Consider the following 22,542-nt stretch of genomic DNA (forward strand, 5'->3'; position numbering starts at 1 on the left):
CTATTTATGTCCTCTAGTGCTTTACGTGACTTCGGTCATAGATACCCTTCCCAGACCTCTTTCTTCTAGCGATGCAATTTGAGATAATCCAGGGAATGCAAACTTGTTTTAATTTGTGGAACATTTGTATTTAGACTAAAAACACAAGGGATACATTTCACTCTTGAGAATCAATAGAAGGACCACTTCCTCCAACTTTTGAATCTGCTATTTTGGAGCTGGTTTGATTGCAGCTTCAGATCATGGAATCTGGGAAGAAAATATATAATTATATTTGTATAGATGTACTTTTTAAAATCTCATCTTTATTTAAATATATTTACAAACCATTTCAGTGAAATGTCAACATGATTTTTTTAAAAAAAAAATCCAGCTTTTGTAAAACTGGAACTGAAATCCCTGATATAAGTGAAATATCAGGGATTTTTAATGTATTTTATGACAAAATGAAGGAAAAATATAAGGCACATTCAATTTCAATGTCCAATTAATTCTGAACACTGCAATTTAAGGTAGATATTGACAAACTGGAATGTGTCCAGAGGAGGGCAACTAAAATGATCAAGGGTTTGGAGAACAAGCCCTATGAAGAGTGGCTTAAAGAGCTGGGCATGTTTAGCCTGCAGAAGAGAAGGTTGAGAGGAGATATGATGCAAGCCATGTATAAAGATGTGAGAGGAAGTCATAGGGAGGAGGGAGCAAGCTTGTTTTCTGCTTCCCTGGAGACTAGGATGCTGAACAATGGCTTCAATCTACAAGAAAGGTGATTCCACCTGAACATTAGGAAGAACTTCCTCACTGTGAGAGCTGTTCAGCAGTGGAACTCTCTGCCCTGGAGTGTGGTGGAGGTTCCTTCTTTGCAGGCTTTTAAACAGAAGCTGGATGGCCATCTGTTGGGTGTGTTTTGAATGTGACTTTCCTGCTTCTTGGCAGGGGTTTGGATTGGATGGCCCATGAGATCTCTTCCAAGTCTAAGATTCTATGATTCTAAAGGAAAGGATTCTGTTCTGGTTTGGAAGTGATCTTATTAAGACAACCAAGATTTCCCACATTTGGATTCTTATCTGCCCTTGCATTCTGAATTTGTGTCTTTCCCAAACTCAAAATGCTTGTTTGTTTTTGAAGTCTCCAGCAAGTTCCCTTAAAAGGGAAACGTCTTGAGAGGGCCGTTCTTTTCTCTCTAATCAGACTGAAGGCCCAAGCCTCCTTACATCTTTGATAGCAGCTGAGTTCTCTGTGAGTCAAGAGTCTGGGTTTTAAAGTTATTTTTAATGCAGCTCAGTCTGACTCAGGCAGCATGAGTGGTGAATCTCAGAGGGACAGAAGGTGTCACATTTGGAAGAAGACATTTTTTGGTCATCTCAGAACTCTCTTGAATTTTGCATTAGTGTGATAAAGAACCAAAGCCTACTTTATGCAGGCAGCAGAATGATAATTGACTGATTACATATAATTATGTACAGTACCACTTAAGAATTAACATTTCAGAATGCATTTGATCCCTGGTGTTGTGGATTACTTTGGACACAGGGAGCTTTAGACATAAAGGAGAATTTTACAATTACAGCCTCATCTTGTACAACCAAAGCAATTCTATCAGTTCCAGATTGGAGTGAGCATTGACCCCAAATGAGAATTCTTCTCCCAAAATGAAATTTTCATTGAATTTCAAGCACTGTGGATAGTTTTTGTTCATGTAAGGAGTGACTTGAGAAACTACACGTTGCTTCTGGTGTGAGAAATTTGACCGCCTGCAAGGACGATGCCCAGGGGACGTACGAATGTTTTACCATCCTATGGGAGGCTTCTCTCATTTCACTGCATGAGAAGCTGGAGCTGACAGACAGGAGCTCATCCTGCTCCCCAGATTCAAACTCCCAGCCTTTCGATCAGTAGTCCTACCAGCACAAGGGTTTAATCCATTGCAGATAGTGAAACACAGAAAATTGTTTCCATCTAGAAAATGGTTTTCTTCTAATGGTAATTTCACCCCCATTCTTTTTCTTATGCCTCAACTGTATTTCTCTTTTAATGTTTTAAGTTATTGCAATATTAAATCTTGGAGCTTGGGTGAAAATTTCATTGGGGGATTTTTATTTGGTGGGCAATGCTTGCATTTTTCTCTCTCTTATATCCCATCTGAGCTATTCTACCACCACATAATTTTTTGATCTCATTCTGCTCCATTGGTTGACAAAATGTTGGAAGCTATGGTTCCAGACGAGGCTTATTGTTCAGTTGCCCTGCCTCATTTTCCTTCTATATGAAACCCTGACTGATTCTCTTGGACTTTAAAAAAATCTGAAAAGGACCTAAATACAGAATAGTTGTATAATGCTCTTGGATAGCTATTGCTAGGAGCTGTCATCCTGGAAGGATTCAAAGTGAATGTCCCAGTCAGTCCAAATATTCTGATGTGAAAGAGAGACTTAAAGTGAATATACAATGTAGAATTAATGCAGTATGACACCACTTTAACTTCTGTGACTCAGTGTTATGCAGTCATGAGAGTCTGGTGACATATGGGCACCCTTTGGCAAAGAAGGCTAAATACTTTCTAAAACTACAAATCCCAGGATTCCATAGCATTGAGATATGACAATTAATATGGTGTCAAACTGCATTAATTCTATAGTGTAGATGCATCCTGAGTTTTAGGATGTATTTGTGAACCACAAATGTGCCCAATGAATGTTGGTCAAGAAATTTCCCACGGTCTTCTTCAGGGCCTGTTAGAAGAAAAAGTGAAGGAACAAGAAGTTTGTCTTAAGAAGTATATGCAAGACATGTCCTGGAGAAATTAAAAGGTCCCTATTTTTGTCCATATTTCTCTTATTAAATTGTATATAAACTACAATAATTAAGAAATAATATTTTCAATCAGATTAAATTGAAACATGTTTGTAAAATAATTTTCTCTATATAATTACTAATTTATTTATTTATTTATTTCGAGGTTTTATATACCGACCCTCTCACCTTCAAAGAGGGATTCGGACCGGTTCACAACATGTGTTAACATGCAAAGAATATACAATAACAACACAATGCCACTTCATAACACGATTAAAATATCAACACTATACACATTAAAACATTATCATCACAGTTAAAAGAGCCAAATCGTCCGACACCATCACAATCCCATTCATTATCCTCCTTTCATGTGGGCAAAGAATTAAATCAGTTGTCAAATGCCGTGTTCCACAACCAGGTCTTTATTAGTTTCCTGAATGTCATGAGGGAAGGGGCAGCATTTTGTAAGTCAGTTTTCAGTCCAAACATTTTATTATTATTATTATTTTGTGGTTCATTCGTTCAGTCGCTTCTGACTGTTTGTGACCTCATGGAACAGCCCACCCCAGAGTTCCCTGTTGGCTGTCACCACCCCCAGCTCCCTCAAGATCAAGCCAGTCACTTCAAGGATACCATCCTTAGTCGGCCCCTCTTCCTTTTCCCTTCAATTTTCCCCAGCATCATTATCCAAGCTTTCCTGTCTTCTCATTGTGTGGCCAAAGTACTTCATCTTTGCCTCTAATATCCTTCCCTCCAATGAGCAGTCGGGCATTATGTCCTGGAGTATGGACTGGTTGGATCTTCTGGCGGTCCAAGGCACCCTCAGAATTTTCCTCCAGCACCACAGTTCAAAGGTGTCTATCTTCCTTCACTCAGCTTTCCTTATGGTTCAGCTCTCATATCCATAGGTTACTATGGGGAATGCCACTGCTTTGACTATGCAGATCTTCATTGGCAGTGTGGTGTCTCTATTCTTCACTATTTTGTCAAGCTTGGTCATTGCTCTCCTCTTAAGAAGTAAACTTTTTCCAATTTCCTGGCTGTAGTCTGCATCTGCAGTAATATTCACATCTAGAAATACAAAGTCTGTCACTGCCTCCACATTTTCTCCCTCTATTTGCCAGTGATCAATCCGTCTGGTTACCATAATCTTGACTTTTTTAATGTTTAACTGTAACCCAGCTTTTGCACTTTCTTCTTTCACCTTGATTATTGGGATCCTCAGCAACTCCTTGCTTTCAGCCATCACATTTTTATGTTTATTTATACATCGCTTTTTCTCATTACAATGAGACATTTGTTCATATGAGTATTTCTAAATGATGGTGAAGAAAGCAAATATAGAGAAAGGGATGGAGGACATTCTTCCAAAATAGTTTTGGGCAGCACTCTGATTGCCAGTGTGATATCACTAAGCCCTGTGCCAACTCTTTCCCAAGAGAACTGAACAAATGCTTCTTTTATGTCAAAAATCCTAGAATCATTGTTATTATCAACCTACTTTTCTCACAAAATCAGGACTCAGTTGAACATTGAAATGGAATCCATGTTTTCACAATATTAATGAACAAACATTCAGATAAACAAGAGTGTGTTGAGCTTTTAAAAGATTAACTTTAAAACTGGAAAACCCCTTTTGGGAGGGGTGGCACATCAAGTGTCAAAATACATTCTGACACTTCTGGGCAGGGTTTGGTATGTCTCTATATGACTTGGCTCATTACTACATTACAACTGAATCTGACTGTCATTTCTATCAGCTGTTTCTGTCAAAACCAGGGCTTCCCCAAGATGTTTTTCTGCCTAGAGCAAAAGACAACATGATATCACCAGCCCAATCCATATACAGAAACCAGCTGGACTGGCAACTGAATATTACTTTAACTTGAAGACAAGTCACATTCTCCATTATATGTACAAGAGCAGGCTAGTTTAGGTCTTGGGCTTCCAAAGTCTGTGGGAACCCAAAAGATATATGGAGTGAAGCAAAGGTTATTTATATAACTTATAGATTTGCAATTGAGTGACCTGCTGTTCTCTAGGATCTGCTGCCTAAGGCAGGCAGCATACTAATGTAAAGGTCCTTGATCTGACATCCATGGAGGGGTTCCAGGGGTTCTGTGATTGGGAAGGGGGTCCAAAGGAGGTCCTTTTGCTGATCTCATTCCTTTCACTTTGAAAAAAAGTGAGTGAATGTATTTTACAGGGGAGAGGGTTCATAGTAGGGGTGTGCGAAATGACATAAATCTGTACCCATTTTCTGTTGTGTTTTTGGATGCCCCTTGTTCCATTTTTGGGAAACATTCAGGAGCCTTTTTTCAGATCCATAATTTGGAATCACAGTTCCATTTTTGTTCCAGGAAGATTTGGTCCATTAGCACCAATGGAGGAATTTTAGAGGCCCATCTCACCATATTTTTATGGCTATCAGAATGAAACGTGCCACATGTGTAGGACACATTTACAACTGCAAGCCTGCCAAGTTTCAAATCATTTTGCTAATCCACTGATTTTGGGGAAATTTTTTAAAGTTTTTACCAATAACATTTTAAAAAACCACAAGAGGGGGTTCTGGAATTTAAGGTCCAAACCAGTGCGCGTCACAAGAGGGGAAGAAAATGGTCAGAACCAAGCCTCTGATTGACGGAGAAACATGAGAAACACTCAGCCGCATCACTCTCACCATAGAGAGATTGCTGCTTGTGCTTGCAAAACAAACCAATGGTTAGGATACTAATATGAAAAGTAAGTCCGAATCAACTAACCTTTCCCAATTTTTTAATTCAAAGATTAGATTTTCAGATTTTTTTCTGGGAAGACTCTGAAGGAGTCCTTCCAGGTCTGTTTCCAGGGGCTCGTCTGCTGGATCTCTGAAATTATCCAAAATCCAAATCAACCAACAGAAGCTCACATAGCCCAGTTCATAGTATTCATTACATCCTCAATGAGATCCATGATCTCAAAAACATTAAGACCTTCTAGCTCTCTTAAAAATGAAAGTAAACAATGAATTTGCTTACTTGGTATGATTAGAAACATTGTTTCAGAGTTTTTAACTTTTGTACTTTCTTCCCAAAAAAGACTCCATAAACAATTGTATTGTTGTTGTTTTAGATTCGTAACAAAAGCAAAGCATCCAGTGCTGGGTTATGTGAAGGTGATGAGGTGGTATCCATCAATGGCAACCCTTGTGCGGATTTGACCTATTCTGAAGTTATTACCCTGATGGAAGGCCTGGCTGACACTTTGCAGATGCTTATCAAGAGGTAAAGTAAAACTGATGTTTGTCACATATTCTGCTATATTAATGTTATTTTCTCACAATTAACAGTGGGTCCTTGGCATCTGTTGGGGACACCTTCAAGGTCATGTGGCCAGCATGACTGCATGGAGCACTGTTACCATCCCACAGAAGTGGTACCTATTGATCTATTCATATTTGTATGTTTTTGAACTGCTAGGTTGTCAGAAGCTGGGCCTAACACTGGGAGCTCACTCCACTCCCTGGATTCAAACTGCCAACCTTTAAGTCAGCAAGTTCAGCAGCTCAGCAGTTTGACCTGCTGTGCTACCAGGGACCCATTGGTATCATTGGTACCTCCTCAGATATACTTGATCTGAAGTTTTCAAGATGTAACAGACCAAAACTAATATTTTTCACTGGACTCCAAAATGTACTATTAACAGGAACAACTGATAAATAAGTTTGTGTGTTCCTTTCATTTGCCTCACTACAATAAATGGGCTGCTATGTTCTATCGTGGCTTCTGAAACTCTGATATCGATAGAGCAGTGAATCCATCCCAGGCTTTCTCTGACTTTAATTGAGCTATCCAACATGCTGACCCTGTTGAAATGGTTCAGTACCTTGGAGAGCTCTGTTGCAGCTTGAATTAAAACCTGGCATGCATTTGCTGTCCCACTGGCATTGGAGCCATCACACACCTCTATGTTCAGCACTAATTGAATTTTTCATAGGCAGCCTCTTGTGGGGCAAATTACAAAAGCTTATTAAAATGCTTTTGTTTTAACTCCTGCACTTATCACAATGCCTGTCTTTATGAGGGTATTTTTGAGAGAGTGCACACTTTCTTCCATGAATGAAACTGTATTTGATTAGAACATTGACTTGCAACACTTAATCCATTGAGTCCTATTGAATCATCTATGGAGCCATGGTGGTGCAATTGTTTAAACCCTTGTGCCAACTGAACTGCTGACCTGAAGACCTAAGGGTCAGCGATTCAAATCTGCGAGATGTGTAGAGCCCCCGTCTGTCAGCCCCAGCTTCCCATATGGTGACATGAGAGAGGCCTCCCACAGGATGGTAACACATACGGGCATCCCCTGGGCAACATCTTTGTAGGCAGCTGATTATCTCACACCAGAAGTGTCTTGCAGTATATTCTCAATTTGCTTCTGACACAATTAAAAATGCTATTTGTGCATAAACCAGTAGAGGGTTTTAGTAATAAAATAATATTGGATGATGATCCAGGCAGAACTATCAGAGTGATTGTGATAGTGTTCACTAAATGCATAAACAATAAAACCATGGTGGAGGGAAAATAAAAGCCTTAAAGTTTTAACAAAACATCTGTGCAATCAGATAAAAAATTAGTGTATGTGTGTGTATATATATATAAATGAAATTTGAGCATTGACTTTGTGTTTTGTAGTCAATATTGCTTCTGTAATAGTACTATTTTAAGGAAAGATGGCTGATCCAGCCCAACAAATTTCAAATGATTCTGTGTTGGTTCATTTCGAAGGTGGGGAAAGAGTCTGAGCATATGCACAGGCAGGGAACCTTTCAAGGGGGGATTTCTTTCTCCCTCTCTTTCTCTTCCATCCTGTACACACTCAAACCCAGACACCAAGCTACCAATAAAGGACAACATTTATCTGGCTTGCTCCCAGGCTTCCTTCCTACAAGGAAATGTTTACAGATTCATAGTTTATATCTATGGAGTACCAGAAATGATTGTCCAAATAATCCAACTTGAGAGAAAACAGCTACAGTCCAGAACTTCATAAATTAAGATGTTTGACCTTCTAGAAACTTCAGCTATGCTTCATTAGATGTTATAGATTGGTCCTTGGTACAAATATTGTTTCCAGCAAGTAGTATAGATGTGAGTGATTGTGAGGAATTGAATAATTAATACTTTCCTCCTTTGTCAACATATATTGGTGCTTCTAGGCAGTAAATATGACATGAGGCCGCAGTGTTTATTACAGTAGTTTTCGAGGTTTTTAAAAATATCTAAATAATGTTTTTGTTATCCCAGTGCTCTTTCGCACTACATAGTTATAACATTATAGTTCCATTTTAATTGCCATGGTTGTGTAACCCTTGAAGTCCTGGTTTTTGTACTTTGATGAGACACCAGAGTACTCTAACATGGAATAACCTTCCTAATCTCAACGTTTTATGATTTGAAACCATGGCAGGATTTATTCAGAGAGTGTTTGCCACTGCTTCCCTCTAAAGATGAAAGCACATGACTTCCCCAAGGCCAGAAAAATGGAGAATTGAGGTGCATTTGGAAATCTTGTATAAATTAGAGAAGTGCATCAACTTCTTCAATGGAGGTACGTGCTCAAAAAGAGCATGGACTGACCAGTCTTTGCCAGTTTCTCCAACATCCACCATCCAACTATAAAAAAAATCTGTCCTCATCCCATAGTTTATATTTTAAATGTTTATTTTAGCTGAATAATCCTTGAACAAAGGTGTAATGTAACCTTTGTTTGGATTGGTTGAAAGGAATCAATAAATGTGGCCTGTAGTTACCCGTTCCCAGAGGCGGCCCTAGGTAATTTTCAACTGTATTTTCAAACAGTATTTTGCCCCCCCCCCCCCCAAATTAATCACTGATATATATTTTCTGTTCATCGTGGGAGTTCTGTGTGCCATATTTGGTTCAATTCATCATTGGTGTTCAGAATGCTCTCTGATTGTAGGTAAACTATACATCCCAGTAACTACAACTCGCATATGTCAAGGTCTATTTTCCCCCAAGAGTGCCTCAAGAGCGCCCCTGGGCAAAATCAACTATACTGCAAATGCTTACTTTGCGTAATGGGTTGAGCCGCCCCTGTCCGTTCCATGCAGGATGTAATGGGTTAGACGCTCAGGCTACGGGATTTGTAAGGGATCAGTGAAAAGTTTTATTGGAGACAGTTGGGGAGCTACTGATGTGAGTTAGTGACAGTTAGATAAAGAGAGATTGCCCAAAGGGAAGAGAAAACTGCTTTAGAAACTGCTTTCAGGCAGAGGACTGCATATATATGGCAACAGGAATCAGTCTTTTTTTTCCCCTAGTGGCTATAGGGAAAGCAAGTCTATGGCAAAGTCTACTGAGAATTTATTTAGCTGATGATGATTTCTGTGCTTATTAGCAGCTACAACCAAGGTTATACACCATTACTATTTTTATTTGCCAAGGTTAATAAGCCATTTGAATATGATGGTTGAAGAGAAACATATTACTCCACTGTGCAAACATTTTCCACTAATAAATCTGTTCATTTTGTTGTCGAAGGCTTTCATGGCCGGAATCACTGGGTTGCTGTGAGTTTTCCAGGCTGTAGGACCATGTTCCAGAATCATTCTCTCCTGATGTTTTGCCCACATCTATGGCAGGCATCCTCAGAGGTTGTGAGGTCTCACAACCTCTGAGGATGCATGCCATAAATGTGGGCAAAGCATCGGGAGAGAATGCTTCTGGAACATGGCCATGCAGCCCAGAAAACTAACAGCAACCTAGGGCCCTTCCATGCAACCCTATATCCCAGGATATCAAGGCAGGAAATCCCACATTATCTGAGTATGGACTAGGATAAACCAGTTTGAAGCAGATATTGTGAAATTTTCTGCCTTTATATTCTGGGTTATTGGGCTGTGTGGAAGAGCCTCCAGTCTCTTCGTTTTGTTTGTCTTGTCTTTAGAGATGGTGATACTCTTATGATTACAACAGAAGAATTGGGATCTTGGGTTAAAATGGGCCCCATAGGCCTAAGTCTCAAAAGGTTTTGTTTAAGGTCTATATGATTTGTCTATGTTTAGAAATAATGATGGGATAAGCCATCTTGTTCCACCACAAATAGACCAAGAAGGCTCATGGTGACACAGGCGTATCCCCACAAGGCTCTTCCTGGAAAAGATATACAGTTTAATCATGCTGGGGACCATCTGACTATGAAAACAGGCCTCATGGGGTTTCATCTTTGTCAAAGCGACTCTTCCATCACCTGTTACACCTTTTCCTTCTACAAATGGAAAGTGTTCAGAGGGGTTTTTTTACCCAATTTAAAGCTAGCCTAGATTAACATTTTAAGCCTTTCTCCCTTCAAACACTTGATCCATTTAGATTCTAAACATTAAAAGCTTATACCGTTTTCTGTGCTGTATTGTCCTGTGATTTAAACATTCAACCTATAACATTAAACAGAGTATTAAGGGTGTTATTTTTGCCTACTGAGAAAGTCTTCATGTTTTCCTTGGAACACTTCAAGATCAACATAACATTTACATAAGAGCACTTGTGAAAAACATCTAAAATGTTCTACCAGAATTGCTAGTACTATCACCAAAACTATTCTAGAATGTAGTATATTTTGGTGATAAGGTAAGGAATTGTGGGAAAGCCATTCCTAAAAGGGTAATACTTTAGATTTTTATATAGTTAAATTCAGTGCTCTAGCTACAATTGTGCCTTCAACCTTTGCTAGAATATATTACATATCTCTATTGTCTACATGAAGAACAAATTGTTGAAAGGCAAGGATCAAACTCAATTTATATATATGACTGGAAGAGAGAGTAAGGTATAGTTTCATGTCTCTTTTAACAGATTTAGTGGGCTGTAACCCTTTCCTGCTTTTAGTATTCTGAGGCATGGCAACTCTGACCCAGAATTTGGAAAATTTGCTCTTCTAAGCTCTGCTCTAATCTTGGAAGTATTATGACTGCTAGGCACTGATAGTCTTATCCTCCACATATTTGTTGAATCTCTCTTTAAAGCCATCTAAGTTGATAGCTGTCACCACATTTTGTGGCAAGGAATTCCACAGTTGAGCCACTGTGTGAATAATTAGTTCCTTTTGTCTGTCCTGAATCCTCCAACATTCAACTTCATTGGCTTCACACTGAGTTTTTTTTTTGTTATATGAGACAACAAAAACTTGCTTTGCACCCATTTTCTCTACAACGTTCACAATTCACACATAGAGATTCCTAAAGAAGTGGTCAGAGGAAGGAGTGGTTCTGCGCCACTAACCCCAACCAAAGTAGAGGTCATACATTAGTTTAAACACCGGACAAGCACTGTAATCAATGTTTAAAGAGCATGACTATCAAACTATACTTACAGCAACATGTTTGTACAATTTGCTTTGTGTGTGTTTGTGTGTCTGCAGATCTTCCAGTGGAGTAAGTGAGACCCTAAGTCTTGAAAAAGAAAATGGAAGACATATTGAAACCAAAAATGAAGAATATAAGGAAAGTACTACTCTGCAAATCAGAACGGCAGTCCCCAAGGCTCCCCAGGAATTGCTGATTACAAGGGTGATTGAAGCATCGGCCCCAAAAGATGTGGAACAAAGTTGTGTGGGTTTTTCTGGGACAAACCAAGAAAGAGAGTTAACTCATTGCCACAAAATCCCCCTGAAAGTCATAGAAGCCCCTGAAGCACACTTAATCAACATGCCTGCCTTCACTGGGTGGACTGGAGAAAGTCCAGGCCCTACAGTTGAGCTGAAGCTGTCCCTCTCACATGATAACCTCAAAGGCAGCAATGCTTCTGCAGTGACGGTCCTGGGGACGGAAGACCATAAGCCTCTGGAAATAGGACCCACCCTGCTGAAAGATGGGACTAGCTGGGTAACTCCAGATCCTGAAATTAAAAAAGACTCTGCTGCCCAGTGGTCAAGCAGGTCATTCCAGATTGCTAGTGGTAACAAGGAGGTCAAGGCCTTCTATGGAGCAGAGACAAAGGAGCCTTCTCTCACCAAAGTGGAAGTGATCCTGGACTGCTCCAACCAGGCAAAGGAAGGCTCCGGGTCTCCAGCTGAAAAGGGGTGTGTGGATTCTCCGTTGGAAGGAGGGCAGTTGGAAGCACCTCCTTCTGTCGTCTCCTTTGGAATCTCATCCGAAGGCACCGAGCAGGGAGACGAGGATCAGCACTCCGAAAGGGAACATAGCAGACCTCACAAACACCGGGCAAGGCACGCCAGTAAGTATGTCACGGCTTAATGGGTGGTATTGCTTGAAGGATAAATTCAACATTTGGAACACTGTTACATCCACATGCTGAGAACTAATACATTCTTTACAAGGAGGCTTCTTTTTTCCCCACTCATTCTTTCTCTCTGCTTCTCTCTTAAGAAAACAAAATACTACTCAGTTTCTTTTGTTTTCACAAATTCTGTAATATGGTTATGGACTGAACCCTTTGCACTTGGTAACACTATCGCAGAAGCTTGCTTTGTAATATAATCTGAGCCTGTCTTTCTGTGAGACTAACGTTGGCTTCTTACTAAAAATACTTTCTTCTATCTACAGTTTTCCAGGCTTCTTAACAAAGACTTAAAAGGCAACTTGAGAGAGATTGTGTCAGAAGAGAGACATATTGTTGAATGTACCACAGATGACTTTAAGAGAGGCAGAATATCAGCCTTTTCTCTAGAATGGAGGCAGCATCTCTAAAAGTGCAAATGATGCTGCTTCTATTAAAAGCTGGGGGAAAATTTAAAAGGGAAGAAAGGAAAGGAAAGCCTAGTAGTGAAGCTTGATGATGCTTGCAGAAAGTCCCTTTGATGGACACCAGCATGTGTATTTTTGGCCAGTTATATGATCCTTTTAGTTTTGCAAGGCTTCCCTAGACTGTAAAGTGAACTTACTATTCCTTCTGCTTTCCAGACCTAGAGGTCAGTGCAAAACCTAAGCAAAGTCTTACTTGGGAGTAATCTGGATGTGAAATAGTAATAAAGCTAAGAAGAGTAACTCTGATTCTCCTTTTCTCAAAGCATCTGCTTATCGATTCATTTCTACTGCTGGTATTTGTGCAATCATTCCTGGCTATTTCAAGAATTCTGTCAAGGGATTTCATTGCAAAATAGCAGAGGTGCAATGATATACCGTAGTACTGAGCTGACTTACGCAGACTGCCAGGATAAGCATGCCAACCCATTGCTAATTCCTCCATAAGCATATTTTTAGAATGATAGCCATTTGTATCAGTGTGTGGAGTAAGCCATCGTTTACACTTAAAGGACCCTCGTGTAGTCACGGCTTAATGTCATATTAAAAGGAGTACAAAGGAATAGCATGCATGCTTGGCATTTTGACAATGAAGTCAGCAACAGCAACTGTGAAATTTTATCTATTACAGTCTTTACTAAAGAGTGTAGAACTAAAAAAAAACCTCTTATTTTTTCTATTATGGTATATATTATATATCATACTAATATTGTGCTGTCCTAATAATATAATATATTGTATTCACGTATAATGATAATAATATTATAATGTAATACAATATAATAAAATATAATAATTATATATTTTATATTACAAGTAATATTACTAATAATATTACAATATAATGGTATGGTACAATATAGTACTATGTAATACTAATATTGTGCTATGCTAATAATATAATATACTGTATGTACATATAGCTTGTAAGCCACTCTGAGTCCCCTTTGGGGTGAGAAGGGTGGGATATTAATGTTGTATATAAATAAGTAAATATCTAATATAAGCATTCTGGGTATAGTTTGAATGGATTTGGACAAATCGGAGTGCCATATTGAAAAATTAAGGAAAAAAATCAATTCGTTTCTAACAAAATATAAATTAAAGCTGATACCCAAAGAACTGCCTCTGGATTAAATGTATGCATTCATACTTTTTCAGAAACTCTCTGCAATTTCAAAGCTAGGTCACCATGTGGAAGGCTGCTGTTTATGGAGCGAGGGGGTAATCCCAGAAATTGAAAGATCTCTTGAGCATGTGCAGGTTATTCTTAGGTTTTTTTTCTATCTGCAGCCTGACTGAGTAACCACATAGTTATGTTACAATGGGAAGTGCTCATAATACTTCAGAGGTGTTCAGGACTGGTTCTAACATAACGAGTAAAGCAACTGCTTTATGCACTTGCTTTGAAATGTTATGAAAATATGAATATTTTTAATTTTATTGATTAGATTAAATTTTCTATTGAATTTCTATTATTATTATTATTATTATTTTCAGGGAGGGGAATTTAGGTAATATCCGTGTGTGGAGTAAGCCATCGTTTACACTTAAAAGACCCTCATGTAGTCACGGCTTGTAGTCATGTAGTCATCCAGGAGGATGAGGATGGAAAGGGGCTCCATTTGAGGATCAGTTCCAAGACAGAAACTTTTCTAGGATATCCACCTGACAATACAGCTAGTCTATAAAACAACAATGGATTGCATTAGTAGATCAAAAGAGTATCTATAGTAGGAATGGCCAAACTTTGGCCCTCCAGATTGTGGGAGTTGAAGTCCAAAACACCTGGAGGGCTGAAGTTTGTCCATGCCTGCTCTACAGTAACACACTGAGAGCTGCCTACCATACCTATGTTTTCAATGTAGTCAATGGGTAGCATATAATAATGTAGTCAATGGGTAGCATATAATAATAATAATAATAATAATAATAATAATAATAATAAAGCACAATACTCCTGACCTCATGATCATGCTAAAAAAACAAAATATGGATTGCTGATCTTGCAATCCTAGGTGACAGCAGGATTGAAGAGAAACAACTGAAAACGCTGACACGATATGCCTAAAGACCTTGGCCTGCACTTAAACACAATCAGCGCTGACAAAATTACCATCTGTCAGATGCAAAAAGCCACCCTACTGGGATCTGCACACATTATTTGCTGATACATCAGACAGTCCTAGACGCTTGGGAAGGGTCCGACGTGTGATGCAATACAACAGCCAAGATAGTGACCTTGTTTTCTGTGCACTAATCTCTGTGCACTAATCTCGTTATGTTTATAATAATAATAATAACAACAACAACAACAACAACAACAACAACAACTTTATTTTTGTACCCCACCTTTATCTCCCCGAAGAGACTTGTGGTGGCTTACATGGGGACGAGTCCGATCAAAAGCAAACATCAATCAACAGCCAATGAAACTGCAATAATAATGAGTTTCAGGGCACGGGTGGGCAGACTGGTGCACATCAATTGTAAGGATAGGGCTGATGGATAAAGTGCATAAGTCAATTGGCAATAGCAAGGATAGAGGGCAATGTGAGATAGAGTACTATAACTTTGGGTACAGAACAGTAGTAAAGTGAAAGCGTCCTAACTGGGGCCAAGTTATCAGAGGAATTGTCTAGAATTATTATTTTCAATTGATGTGCCATTCGGACTTAATCTCAAGTGAGTGCATGGAATTGCAACCATAATTATACATCTCTTGTTATTAGAAACACCTTTCAATTATGGTAGGACTATATGTTTGCAAATGGGTATAAGACCTGCATTGCAAACATGTAATAGGAATACAACAGACTAGAGAAATAGTTATTTGTTTTAGTATAAGTGGAATGAATTTAGTAGCAACTGTTTCAAGATGAACCTTCTGTTATCTGAAGCTTTTTAACAAAAAGGCATTAGTAGTCTGAGTACATTGAAATTTCGCTCTAGGTTGCACACTCTTTCAAATATTGGTTCCCAAAATCTGCACCTAGGAGAGGCTTTCCCCTTAACAGTAGAGTGAGTGCACTTGTTAAGTAATTATGCTCTGTCTTCTAAAAAGAGCAAATAAAAACACATCCTTTGAAAAATTCTATGATAAAATAACCTAAGAGAGTTTAAGTGTTTGGGTTCTTTTTCAAATCATGATTATTAATTTCTGTAGCATTTTAGGAAGATTATAACGACAGAGGTCATAGCAAGCTAGGCTGATTATGAGCCTGACTAAGGGCCCTTCCACACAGCCCTATATCCCAGAATATCAAGGCAGAAAATCCCAAATTATCTGACTATGGACTCAGATAACCCAGTTCAAAGCAGATATTGTGGGATTCTCTGCCTTGATATTCTGAGATATGGGGGCGTGTGGAAGGGCCCTAAGAGAAACTAGTTGGATACATGCAACAATTTGAACGCAATCAGCAACTATCCCACAGGTGGGGAAGAAGTGGGGAGGAAAACAGAGGAAAGCAGCAGAAAGTGTCCTACTCTGGCAAGATCTGTCTTTGGGAATGACCAGCCATCCCATGACGTTTCCATGCTTTCCTCCACTTTCTCCTGTTGTATTCTATTAGGAGTTGAGGGTATATCCGACTCCTGAAAATGGATTTTTCTCTTTGTTTTTCACACTGACAAGATGGATTTCAATGCAGAAGTGGCTGTATGTCATGGGAAGACCTCTATTACATCAGCGTATGAAAACAGTGAAAAAATTGGAGAAATTTAGGGTGGGATAAGGTCCTAAGAGGAAAGAGCCCCATGGTTCTTATGTGGATATCACTCCTTTGGTGATACGTCCTTTGCTTTTGTTTTCTATATCTATTTGTACAAGTTATTGAGATTTCTTTATTTGTACAAGTTATTGAGATATTCGAGCTCGGCCTCATGTAAGCCTCACCGAGTCTCTTGAGGAGATGGTAGCGGGGTACAAATAAAGTGTTATTATTATTATTATTATTATTATTTCTCTCGTCTTGTACTCATCAGCAAAGCCTTATTTGCTTTCTCTAGGAACAGAGTGTGTCACGATTGGTTAAGATTTAAAAGGGTACTTCAGATTTGATGACTTGATCACCACAAGTGGTATTCCATGTTCCTTTGCTCTCTTGGGAAAGAAAATGATCATGCCTTAATATAAAATGTATTTGAAACCTTTTCAATTGAAATTGGCTTTCATACATGTAATGGAAAGCTTCAAGTGGAGAAGTAAAGAATGAATTCATGTGTTTTTAGAGTTCATTTTGCCTTAGTATATATATATTGGTCTATGCCCCCAACCTCATTTGACTGAAAGGCCAATGACATGTCTTATATAATGAATTTCAGTCAGTTCTATGACATCTAGTTGTTTCCACTAGGGTTTTTTTCCACACTGCCAGTAATGCACTAGGTGCCCCTGATCAGTCTGGCTTCTTTGAATCTGACCTTTTCATTTCAATGAGATCAAATCACACCCTGGTTATAAAAAAGATATAAATGGGAGAGACTAGTAGAACCAGCAGCAGTCCATAGCACAAGTGAGTGAGACTTAATCCAGCTATTTATGTGAATGGATGACCTCCTCTATCCTGAATGCTCAGCATGGCAAATGTATCTAGATCAAAAATATCAAATAAATATAATATAAAACTGCACATGAAAACAGTCCAGTAATTTATGCAAAACTTGGTAAGTTGCTTTTTTTCAAGTTTACTTTCTTCCTCAAAGTAATTCATTGCCAATAGTTATTAGAGTTATTAGAGTCGACACCAGAGGCACTCCAAGTGGCCAGCTTCTGGTCAAAGAATATTTAGCATAATACCAAGTTTTAAAAAGTTTGTGTTTTTAAATGCATTTTAACTGTACCTTCAACTCGCTTCTGACACAATAAATAAATAAATAAATAAGTTATTAGTGTGTCTAAAAACTGAAAGCAAAGCCTCAGGATTTGTAAGAGAATAGCATAAAAAAATTGAAGAATTCTTTTTAAATGCCTCTAAAATGCATTCTAAAAAGTATTTTTAAAAGTAACAATAAAAATGCTATGTATTACACCAAATCAATTCAATTTGTACTTGACATGTTTTTTTTCTAATCACAGAACTTTTATATAGCACCTTACACCCAACTCAATTACTGCGTTAATGGTAACTTATTATTTTCACACTCTTGAGTTTATGGATCTAGTTTTCCATATGAATGCCAACCATACTGCTATACTGTGGATCCAGGAAATATTCATATCTGGAACATGCTTTTGTCCTTCAAACATCAAGAGACAAAAAGCTAATGTTGTATTTGTTGGAGCTTAGAGAAAATAGAGGAGGAGTGGGTTGAAAAACGGAACTGAAGGCTGTATGGAGATCCATGGTGATCTCAAGTAATTCTCAACTTGTGTATCATTACAATATTGCACTAAGAGTCAGAGAAAAGCACCTAGAGAAATGAAATATAAATGTCAGTGTTTCAACTGATGTTTTTTCTTAAGTGTTAAAGAACTTCAGGAACAGAAATGTATGTGTTAAGAAAGAGATTGCAAATAAATAAATAAATCTCGGTGTAGTATATGTAAACCAACATTCCTAGTATATGTAGATTGGTGTGACACTACTAATTTATCCTGTTGGGTTATACTGGCCTACGTTAAAAACACAGAACAAAGCAGATACCTTATATGAAATGCTAGCAAATCTATAGGGGCAAAGGGAAATATTGTGCAAAGAATGCCAGGGAGGAATGTTTGCTATGGAATTTTTGTCATGGTTGTAACTGTGGGAAAATATTAATATTAATGCCCTGCCAATGCCAATCCTTGCATAAGGGAGGATTCCAACTATAGTAGAAGAAAGATTACTATTGCACTCTTGCAGCCCAAATAGTTGTTGTGCACTTATCATTAAAATTGATTTCATGTTAAATTTGACTCAGTGCAGTGAAATATGCTCTTTAATTCTTTCCTGCAGGGCTCAGACGGAGTGAGAGCCTGTCAGAAAAACAGGTGAAAGAGGCCAAATCTAAATGTAAAAGCATTGCCTTGTTGTTGACGGCCGCTCCCAATCCCAATTCCAAAGGGGTGTTGATGTTCAAGAAGCGTCGCCAAAGGGCCAGGAAATATACTTTGGTGAGCTACGGCACTGGGGAGTTAGAACGTTACGAGGACGAGGGTGAAGAAGACGAGGAAGAGGAAGGTGACAAAGAGAACACTTTTGAAGTGACCTTATTAGGCACAAGTGAGTCAGAAATTGATGAAGATTTCTTCTCTGATCTTGACAAAGAAGACCGGATTGTGACGTTTGACTGGGACACTGGGCTACTTGAGGTTGAAAAGAAACCAAAAAGTGGGGACGAGATGTCTCAGCTTCTTCCAGACAGCAAGGGCAAAGGGGCACTGATGTTTGCCAAAAGACGTCAAAGGGTGGACCAGGTCACTGCTGAACAAGAGGCTATGAAGATGCAGGGAATGCATAGAAGCTCTGAGGAGCACCAGGAAATCACTTCAATGGAAAACACTCACAAAATGAGTTCCTCTATATACCAGTCCAAACAAGAAGCTTCCAGAGTTCAGCAGAGCCATGTTAGCAAAAGCTACATAGAAGTGAGCCGCAGTCATGGTACAGCAATTCAGCAAAATGGCATTGGGGTTGCTCCTGAGACAAATATGATATATCCATCTTCAGCAACTTCAAACAGAATGGCTAAACCTTTCCCTGGTGTACAGAATAGAGCAGCAGCTCCATTTTCACCCACTAGAAGTATGACGAGCCCCCTCTCAGATCTACCTGCACCGCCTCCTTATACATCAGTCAGTCCACCACCTGAAGCCATGTACCGAACTGTTTTGACTCCAGTTGCCACCAGCACGACTCAGTCAACTCTGTTGTCTCCAGTGGAATCAACTGAACAGATTGCATCCAGAGACGAAAGGATTGCAGTGCCTGCCATAAGAACTGGAATTTTGCAAGAGGCAAAAAGAAGAAACACAGCAAAACCAATGTTTACTTTCAAAGAAGCCCCCAAGATGACCCCCAATCCTGCCCTTTTGTCCCTTGTGCAAAATACAGAAGGCAAAAAAGGTGTTCCTGTGGGCTTTGAATCCGGCCCTGAAGAAGACTACCTCAGTTTGGGAGCAGAGGCATGCAATTTCATGCAAATTCAAGCAGCCAAACAGAAAATCCCACCTCCGGTGGCTCCAAAACCATCACTTAAGGTTTCTCCTACAGCCACAACACCAGTATCACCAGTTTGGTCCCCTCCAGCTGTGGCTGTTACCCAGCCTTCTGCCTTTCCGGCTCCACATTCGCCTGAAGTGGCTGTTCCAGCACCTGTGAAAACAGTGCAACCTATTTATCCCCCTCCACAGCCTCCTACCACTCTTAATCTAACTAGTCCCCTTAAAGGACCTCAAATAGCAGCATCACACCAAAATTATACACCCAGAGCTACACCCACCACACCACTAGGAAACAGTGTGCTTGCAGGAGGGGTGGGGCCAGCTTTTGAAATGCCCCCAGCTTTGAGTGGGAAGGGAGCCCAACTCTTTGCCAAAAGGCAATCACGAATGGAGAAGTATGTGGTTGACTCAGAAACTGTGCAGGCCAATATGGCTCGGGCTTCTTCACCAACACCATCTTTACCAGCTTCTTGGAAATACTCATCAAATGTCCGAGCACCACCACCTGTAGCATATAATCCTATCCAGTCTCCATCTTATCCTCTGGCTGCTACCAAACAACAGTCAAAGTCCCCAGGAGCTGCCAAAACAACCAAGAAAAAGCCTAAGAAAGCACTTAGTTCTTTGGAAGTTATGAAGCATCAACCCTACCAACTTAATGCATCCTTATTTACTTTTCAACCTCCTTCTGATAATAAGGAAGGCGTGCCCAAGCAACCTACAAAGTTTGACTCAAAACAAGCTCTACCTTCAAGATCTCTCAATGCCGGTTCTCCTTCTAATGTCAGAGCCTCTTCCGTGTACTCTGTACCAACCTACAGTTCACAACCATTCTCCCCGTCAAATGCTTCTAGTCCCGTAATTGAGTCCTGTGCACCAACAGTTCATTCTACTTTTCCGAAGCAAGAATCACCTGCCTCCTCTATGTTTACTACTCCCAAGCCAAAGTTCTCAGCCAAGAAAGTTGGTGTCACAGCACAGGTGTGGAAACCCTCAACCATTGAAGAGTAAACCATAGATACAACTCAGTGGTTTGCAATGAATTGTTTGCAGTGGTGATCTGACACCCAAAGTGATCCTCAGCTTACTTAATAATTTTAAAACTTTCTCATGAAATCTGGGTCCAAAACTTGGCTTAATTCTGAAATTCTGTGCATACCTACCTGGATGTAAATTCTACTTAAAATAGTAGGGTTCACTTCTGAGTAAGCATGCATAACATTGCACAACAAACAGTTTTGAAAGAAATCAATATGAATAGTAATTTCAGATGACACATTAATATATGCAGTCATCTATAATAAAAGGACACATATACAGTGTCCCAAAATGGACATAATTAAGTATTAAGTAAGCAGGATGTTAGGTGTCAGTGGCTTCAGTACACACAAACACAGTGAACACTGTTCCTGTATTGCAACAGTTAAACATAGCTTTCACAGGGTTTTTCGGGTGGGTGGGTGTGCGGAACATATCATTCTCTGCTGGCCAAAAGGTTCAGGTACAATTAACAGTTACTGATATTAGATTCATTTTTAAACAGTGCCTCCCAGTATTATGTTTCTTGCAGATGTATAAAATAGCAATATGAAATATTTGGCACAACTCTGCAATTGATTAATTATGGAGAATCTGGTTGAGAGCCCCATTGATCTATATGTATTGGTCCATATGAAAATAAGTGGCTTACACTTTGGTATATCCACAATTAAAATGTGGGCATATAAAATTATAAACAAGATCTTCTCAATTCTCAATGTTAAGCTGCATGTGAATTACTATGGTGGATCCATGGTAGTTCACCTTATTCAAGTATTATGGATATATGGCTGTCTTTTTCATGTGACTCCACAATGTTATAATCACAGGAAAGCAGTTCAGTCACATTGGCACTGGTATTTAACTTCTGCTTTAGTTCACTTGAGAATCAACTGCATTCTTTGAGTGTAAATTGGTGACATAACAATGATCCAAAACCATGAATTATGGTACCTCTTTGGTATCTCTGTGATTCACTCTCTTTATCCCTTCCCGAGGGTCTGTTGGGGGAGAGGTTTGCTATATAGGAAGAAGAAAGACATTAAGGGGAAGAAGTTTAGACTGGAGAGGTTGTTAGAAGTTTTCCGATTTTTAGGAAATGTTGACCTCCACAGTGCGAGCACACTTTTTTTATATAACAAGCAGATATCACAAAAGAAGGACAATAAAATTAGAAGTATTGAAGAGCCAGGATAAGCCGGGATCTACAACTATGGAAGTGGTGCAATATGTTCATGCGAAAGTATAGTGACTAATATTTGAAGGGACAGAATTTTGCAACCAAAGTAATATGTGCCTTAAAAAGAATAGCTTAATGATATGCTATGATTCCTGGCTTTATCTTTCAGCTGATCACTCAGCACATTTTTATTTATTTTCACTTGGGGCTTTCCAATCTCGCTTCTTCCTTCCACTGGTGTTTCTTTTTTATTCTCTTCTTGCTCTTTCATTCTAATTTTAAATAATGTACTGTGGACCAGGAGGATCAAAACACTGTTACCATCCCCCCCCCCCCCCCCCCCCGCAGAATATCTTTAGCTAATTTCTGACCATGTTATTTGCGGCTGTAATATATAAGAATATTATTTGGCATGTCAAGTAGTTCCAGAATATCTGGATATCTACAGAATAATTGAACACAGACTACTTTGGCTCTTAAAATATTGCCTATTTACATCTTGAATTGTTTTCAAAAGGCAATGGGTTGTGGATACAAGATTGTAGGGGGAAAACAATAGCACAAAATATGTTAATTAGTTTTCAATTAGGAATATTACTTAGTCTTTCCCAT

The 22,542-nt window shown here is 39.1% G+C and overlaps 1 protein-coding gene across 1 annotated transcript in view; it reads left to right on the forward strand.

The window, feature by feature from the left end:
* Positions 1-22,542, forward strand: part of SYNPO2 (synaptopodin 2) — a 136,548-nt gene that overhangs the window by 83,704 nt on the left and 30,302 nt on the right. Inside the window, exons 2-4 of the mRNA XM_060779018.2 lie at positions 5,911-6,062; positions 11,221-12,035; positions 18,505-20,693. Of these exons, the coding sequence (XP_060635001.2) occupies positions 5,911-6,062; positions 11,221-12,035; positions 18,505-20,693 (3,156 nt within the window). The remainder of the gene's footprint in view (positions 1-5,910; positions 6,063-11,220; positions 12,036-18,504; positions 20,694-22,542) is intronic.

Source organism: Anolis sagrei, chromosome 5 (genome assembly GCF_037176765.1).
Source record: "Anolis sagrei isolate rAnoSag1 chromosome 5, rAnoSag1.mat, whole genome shotgun sequence".
Classification (NCBI taxonomy): Eukaryota; Metazoa; Chordata; class Lepidosauria; order Squamata; family Dactyloidae; genus Anolis; species Anolis sagrei.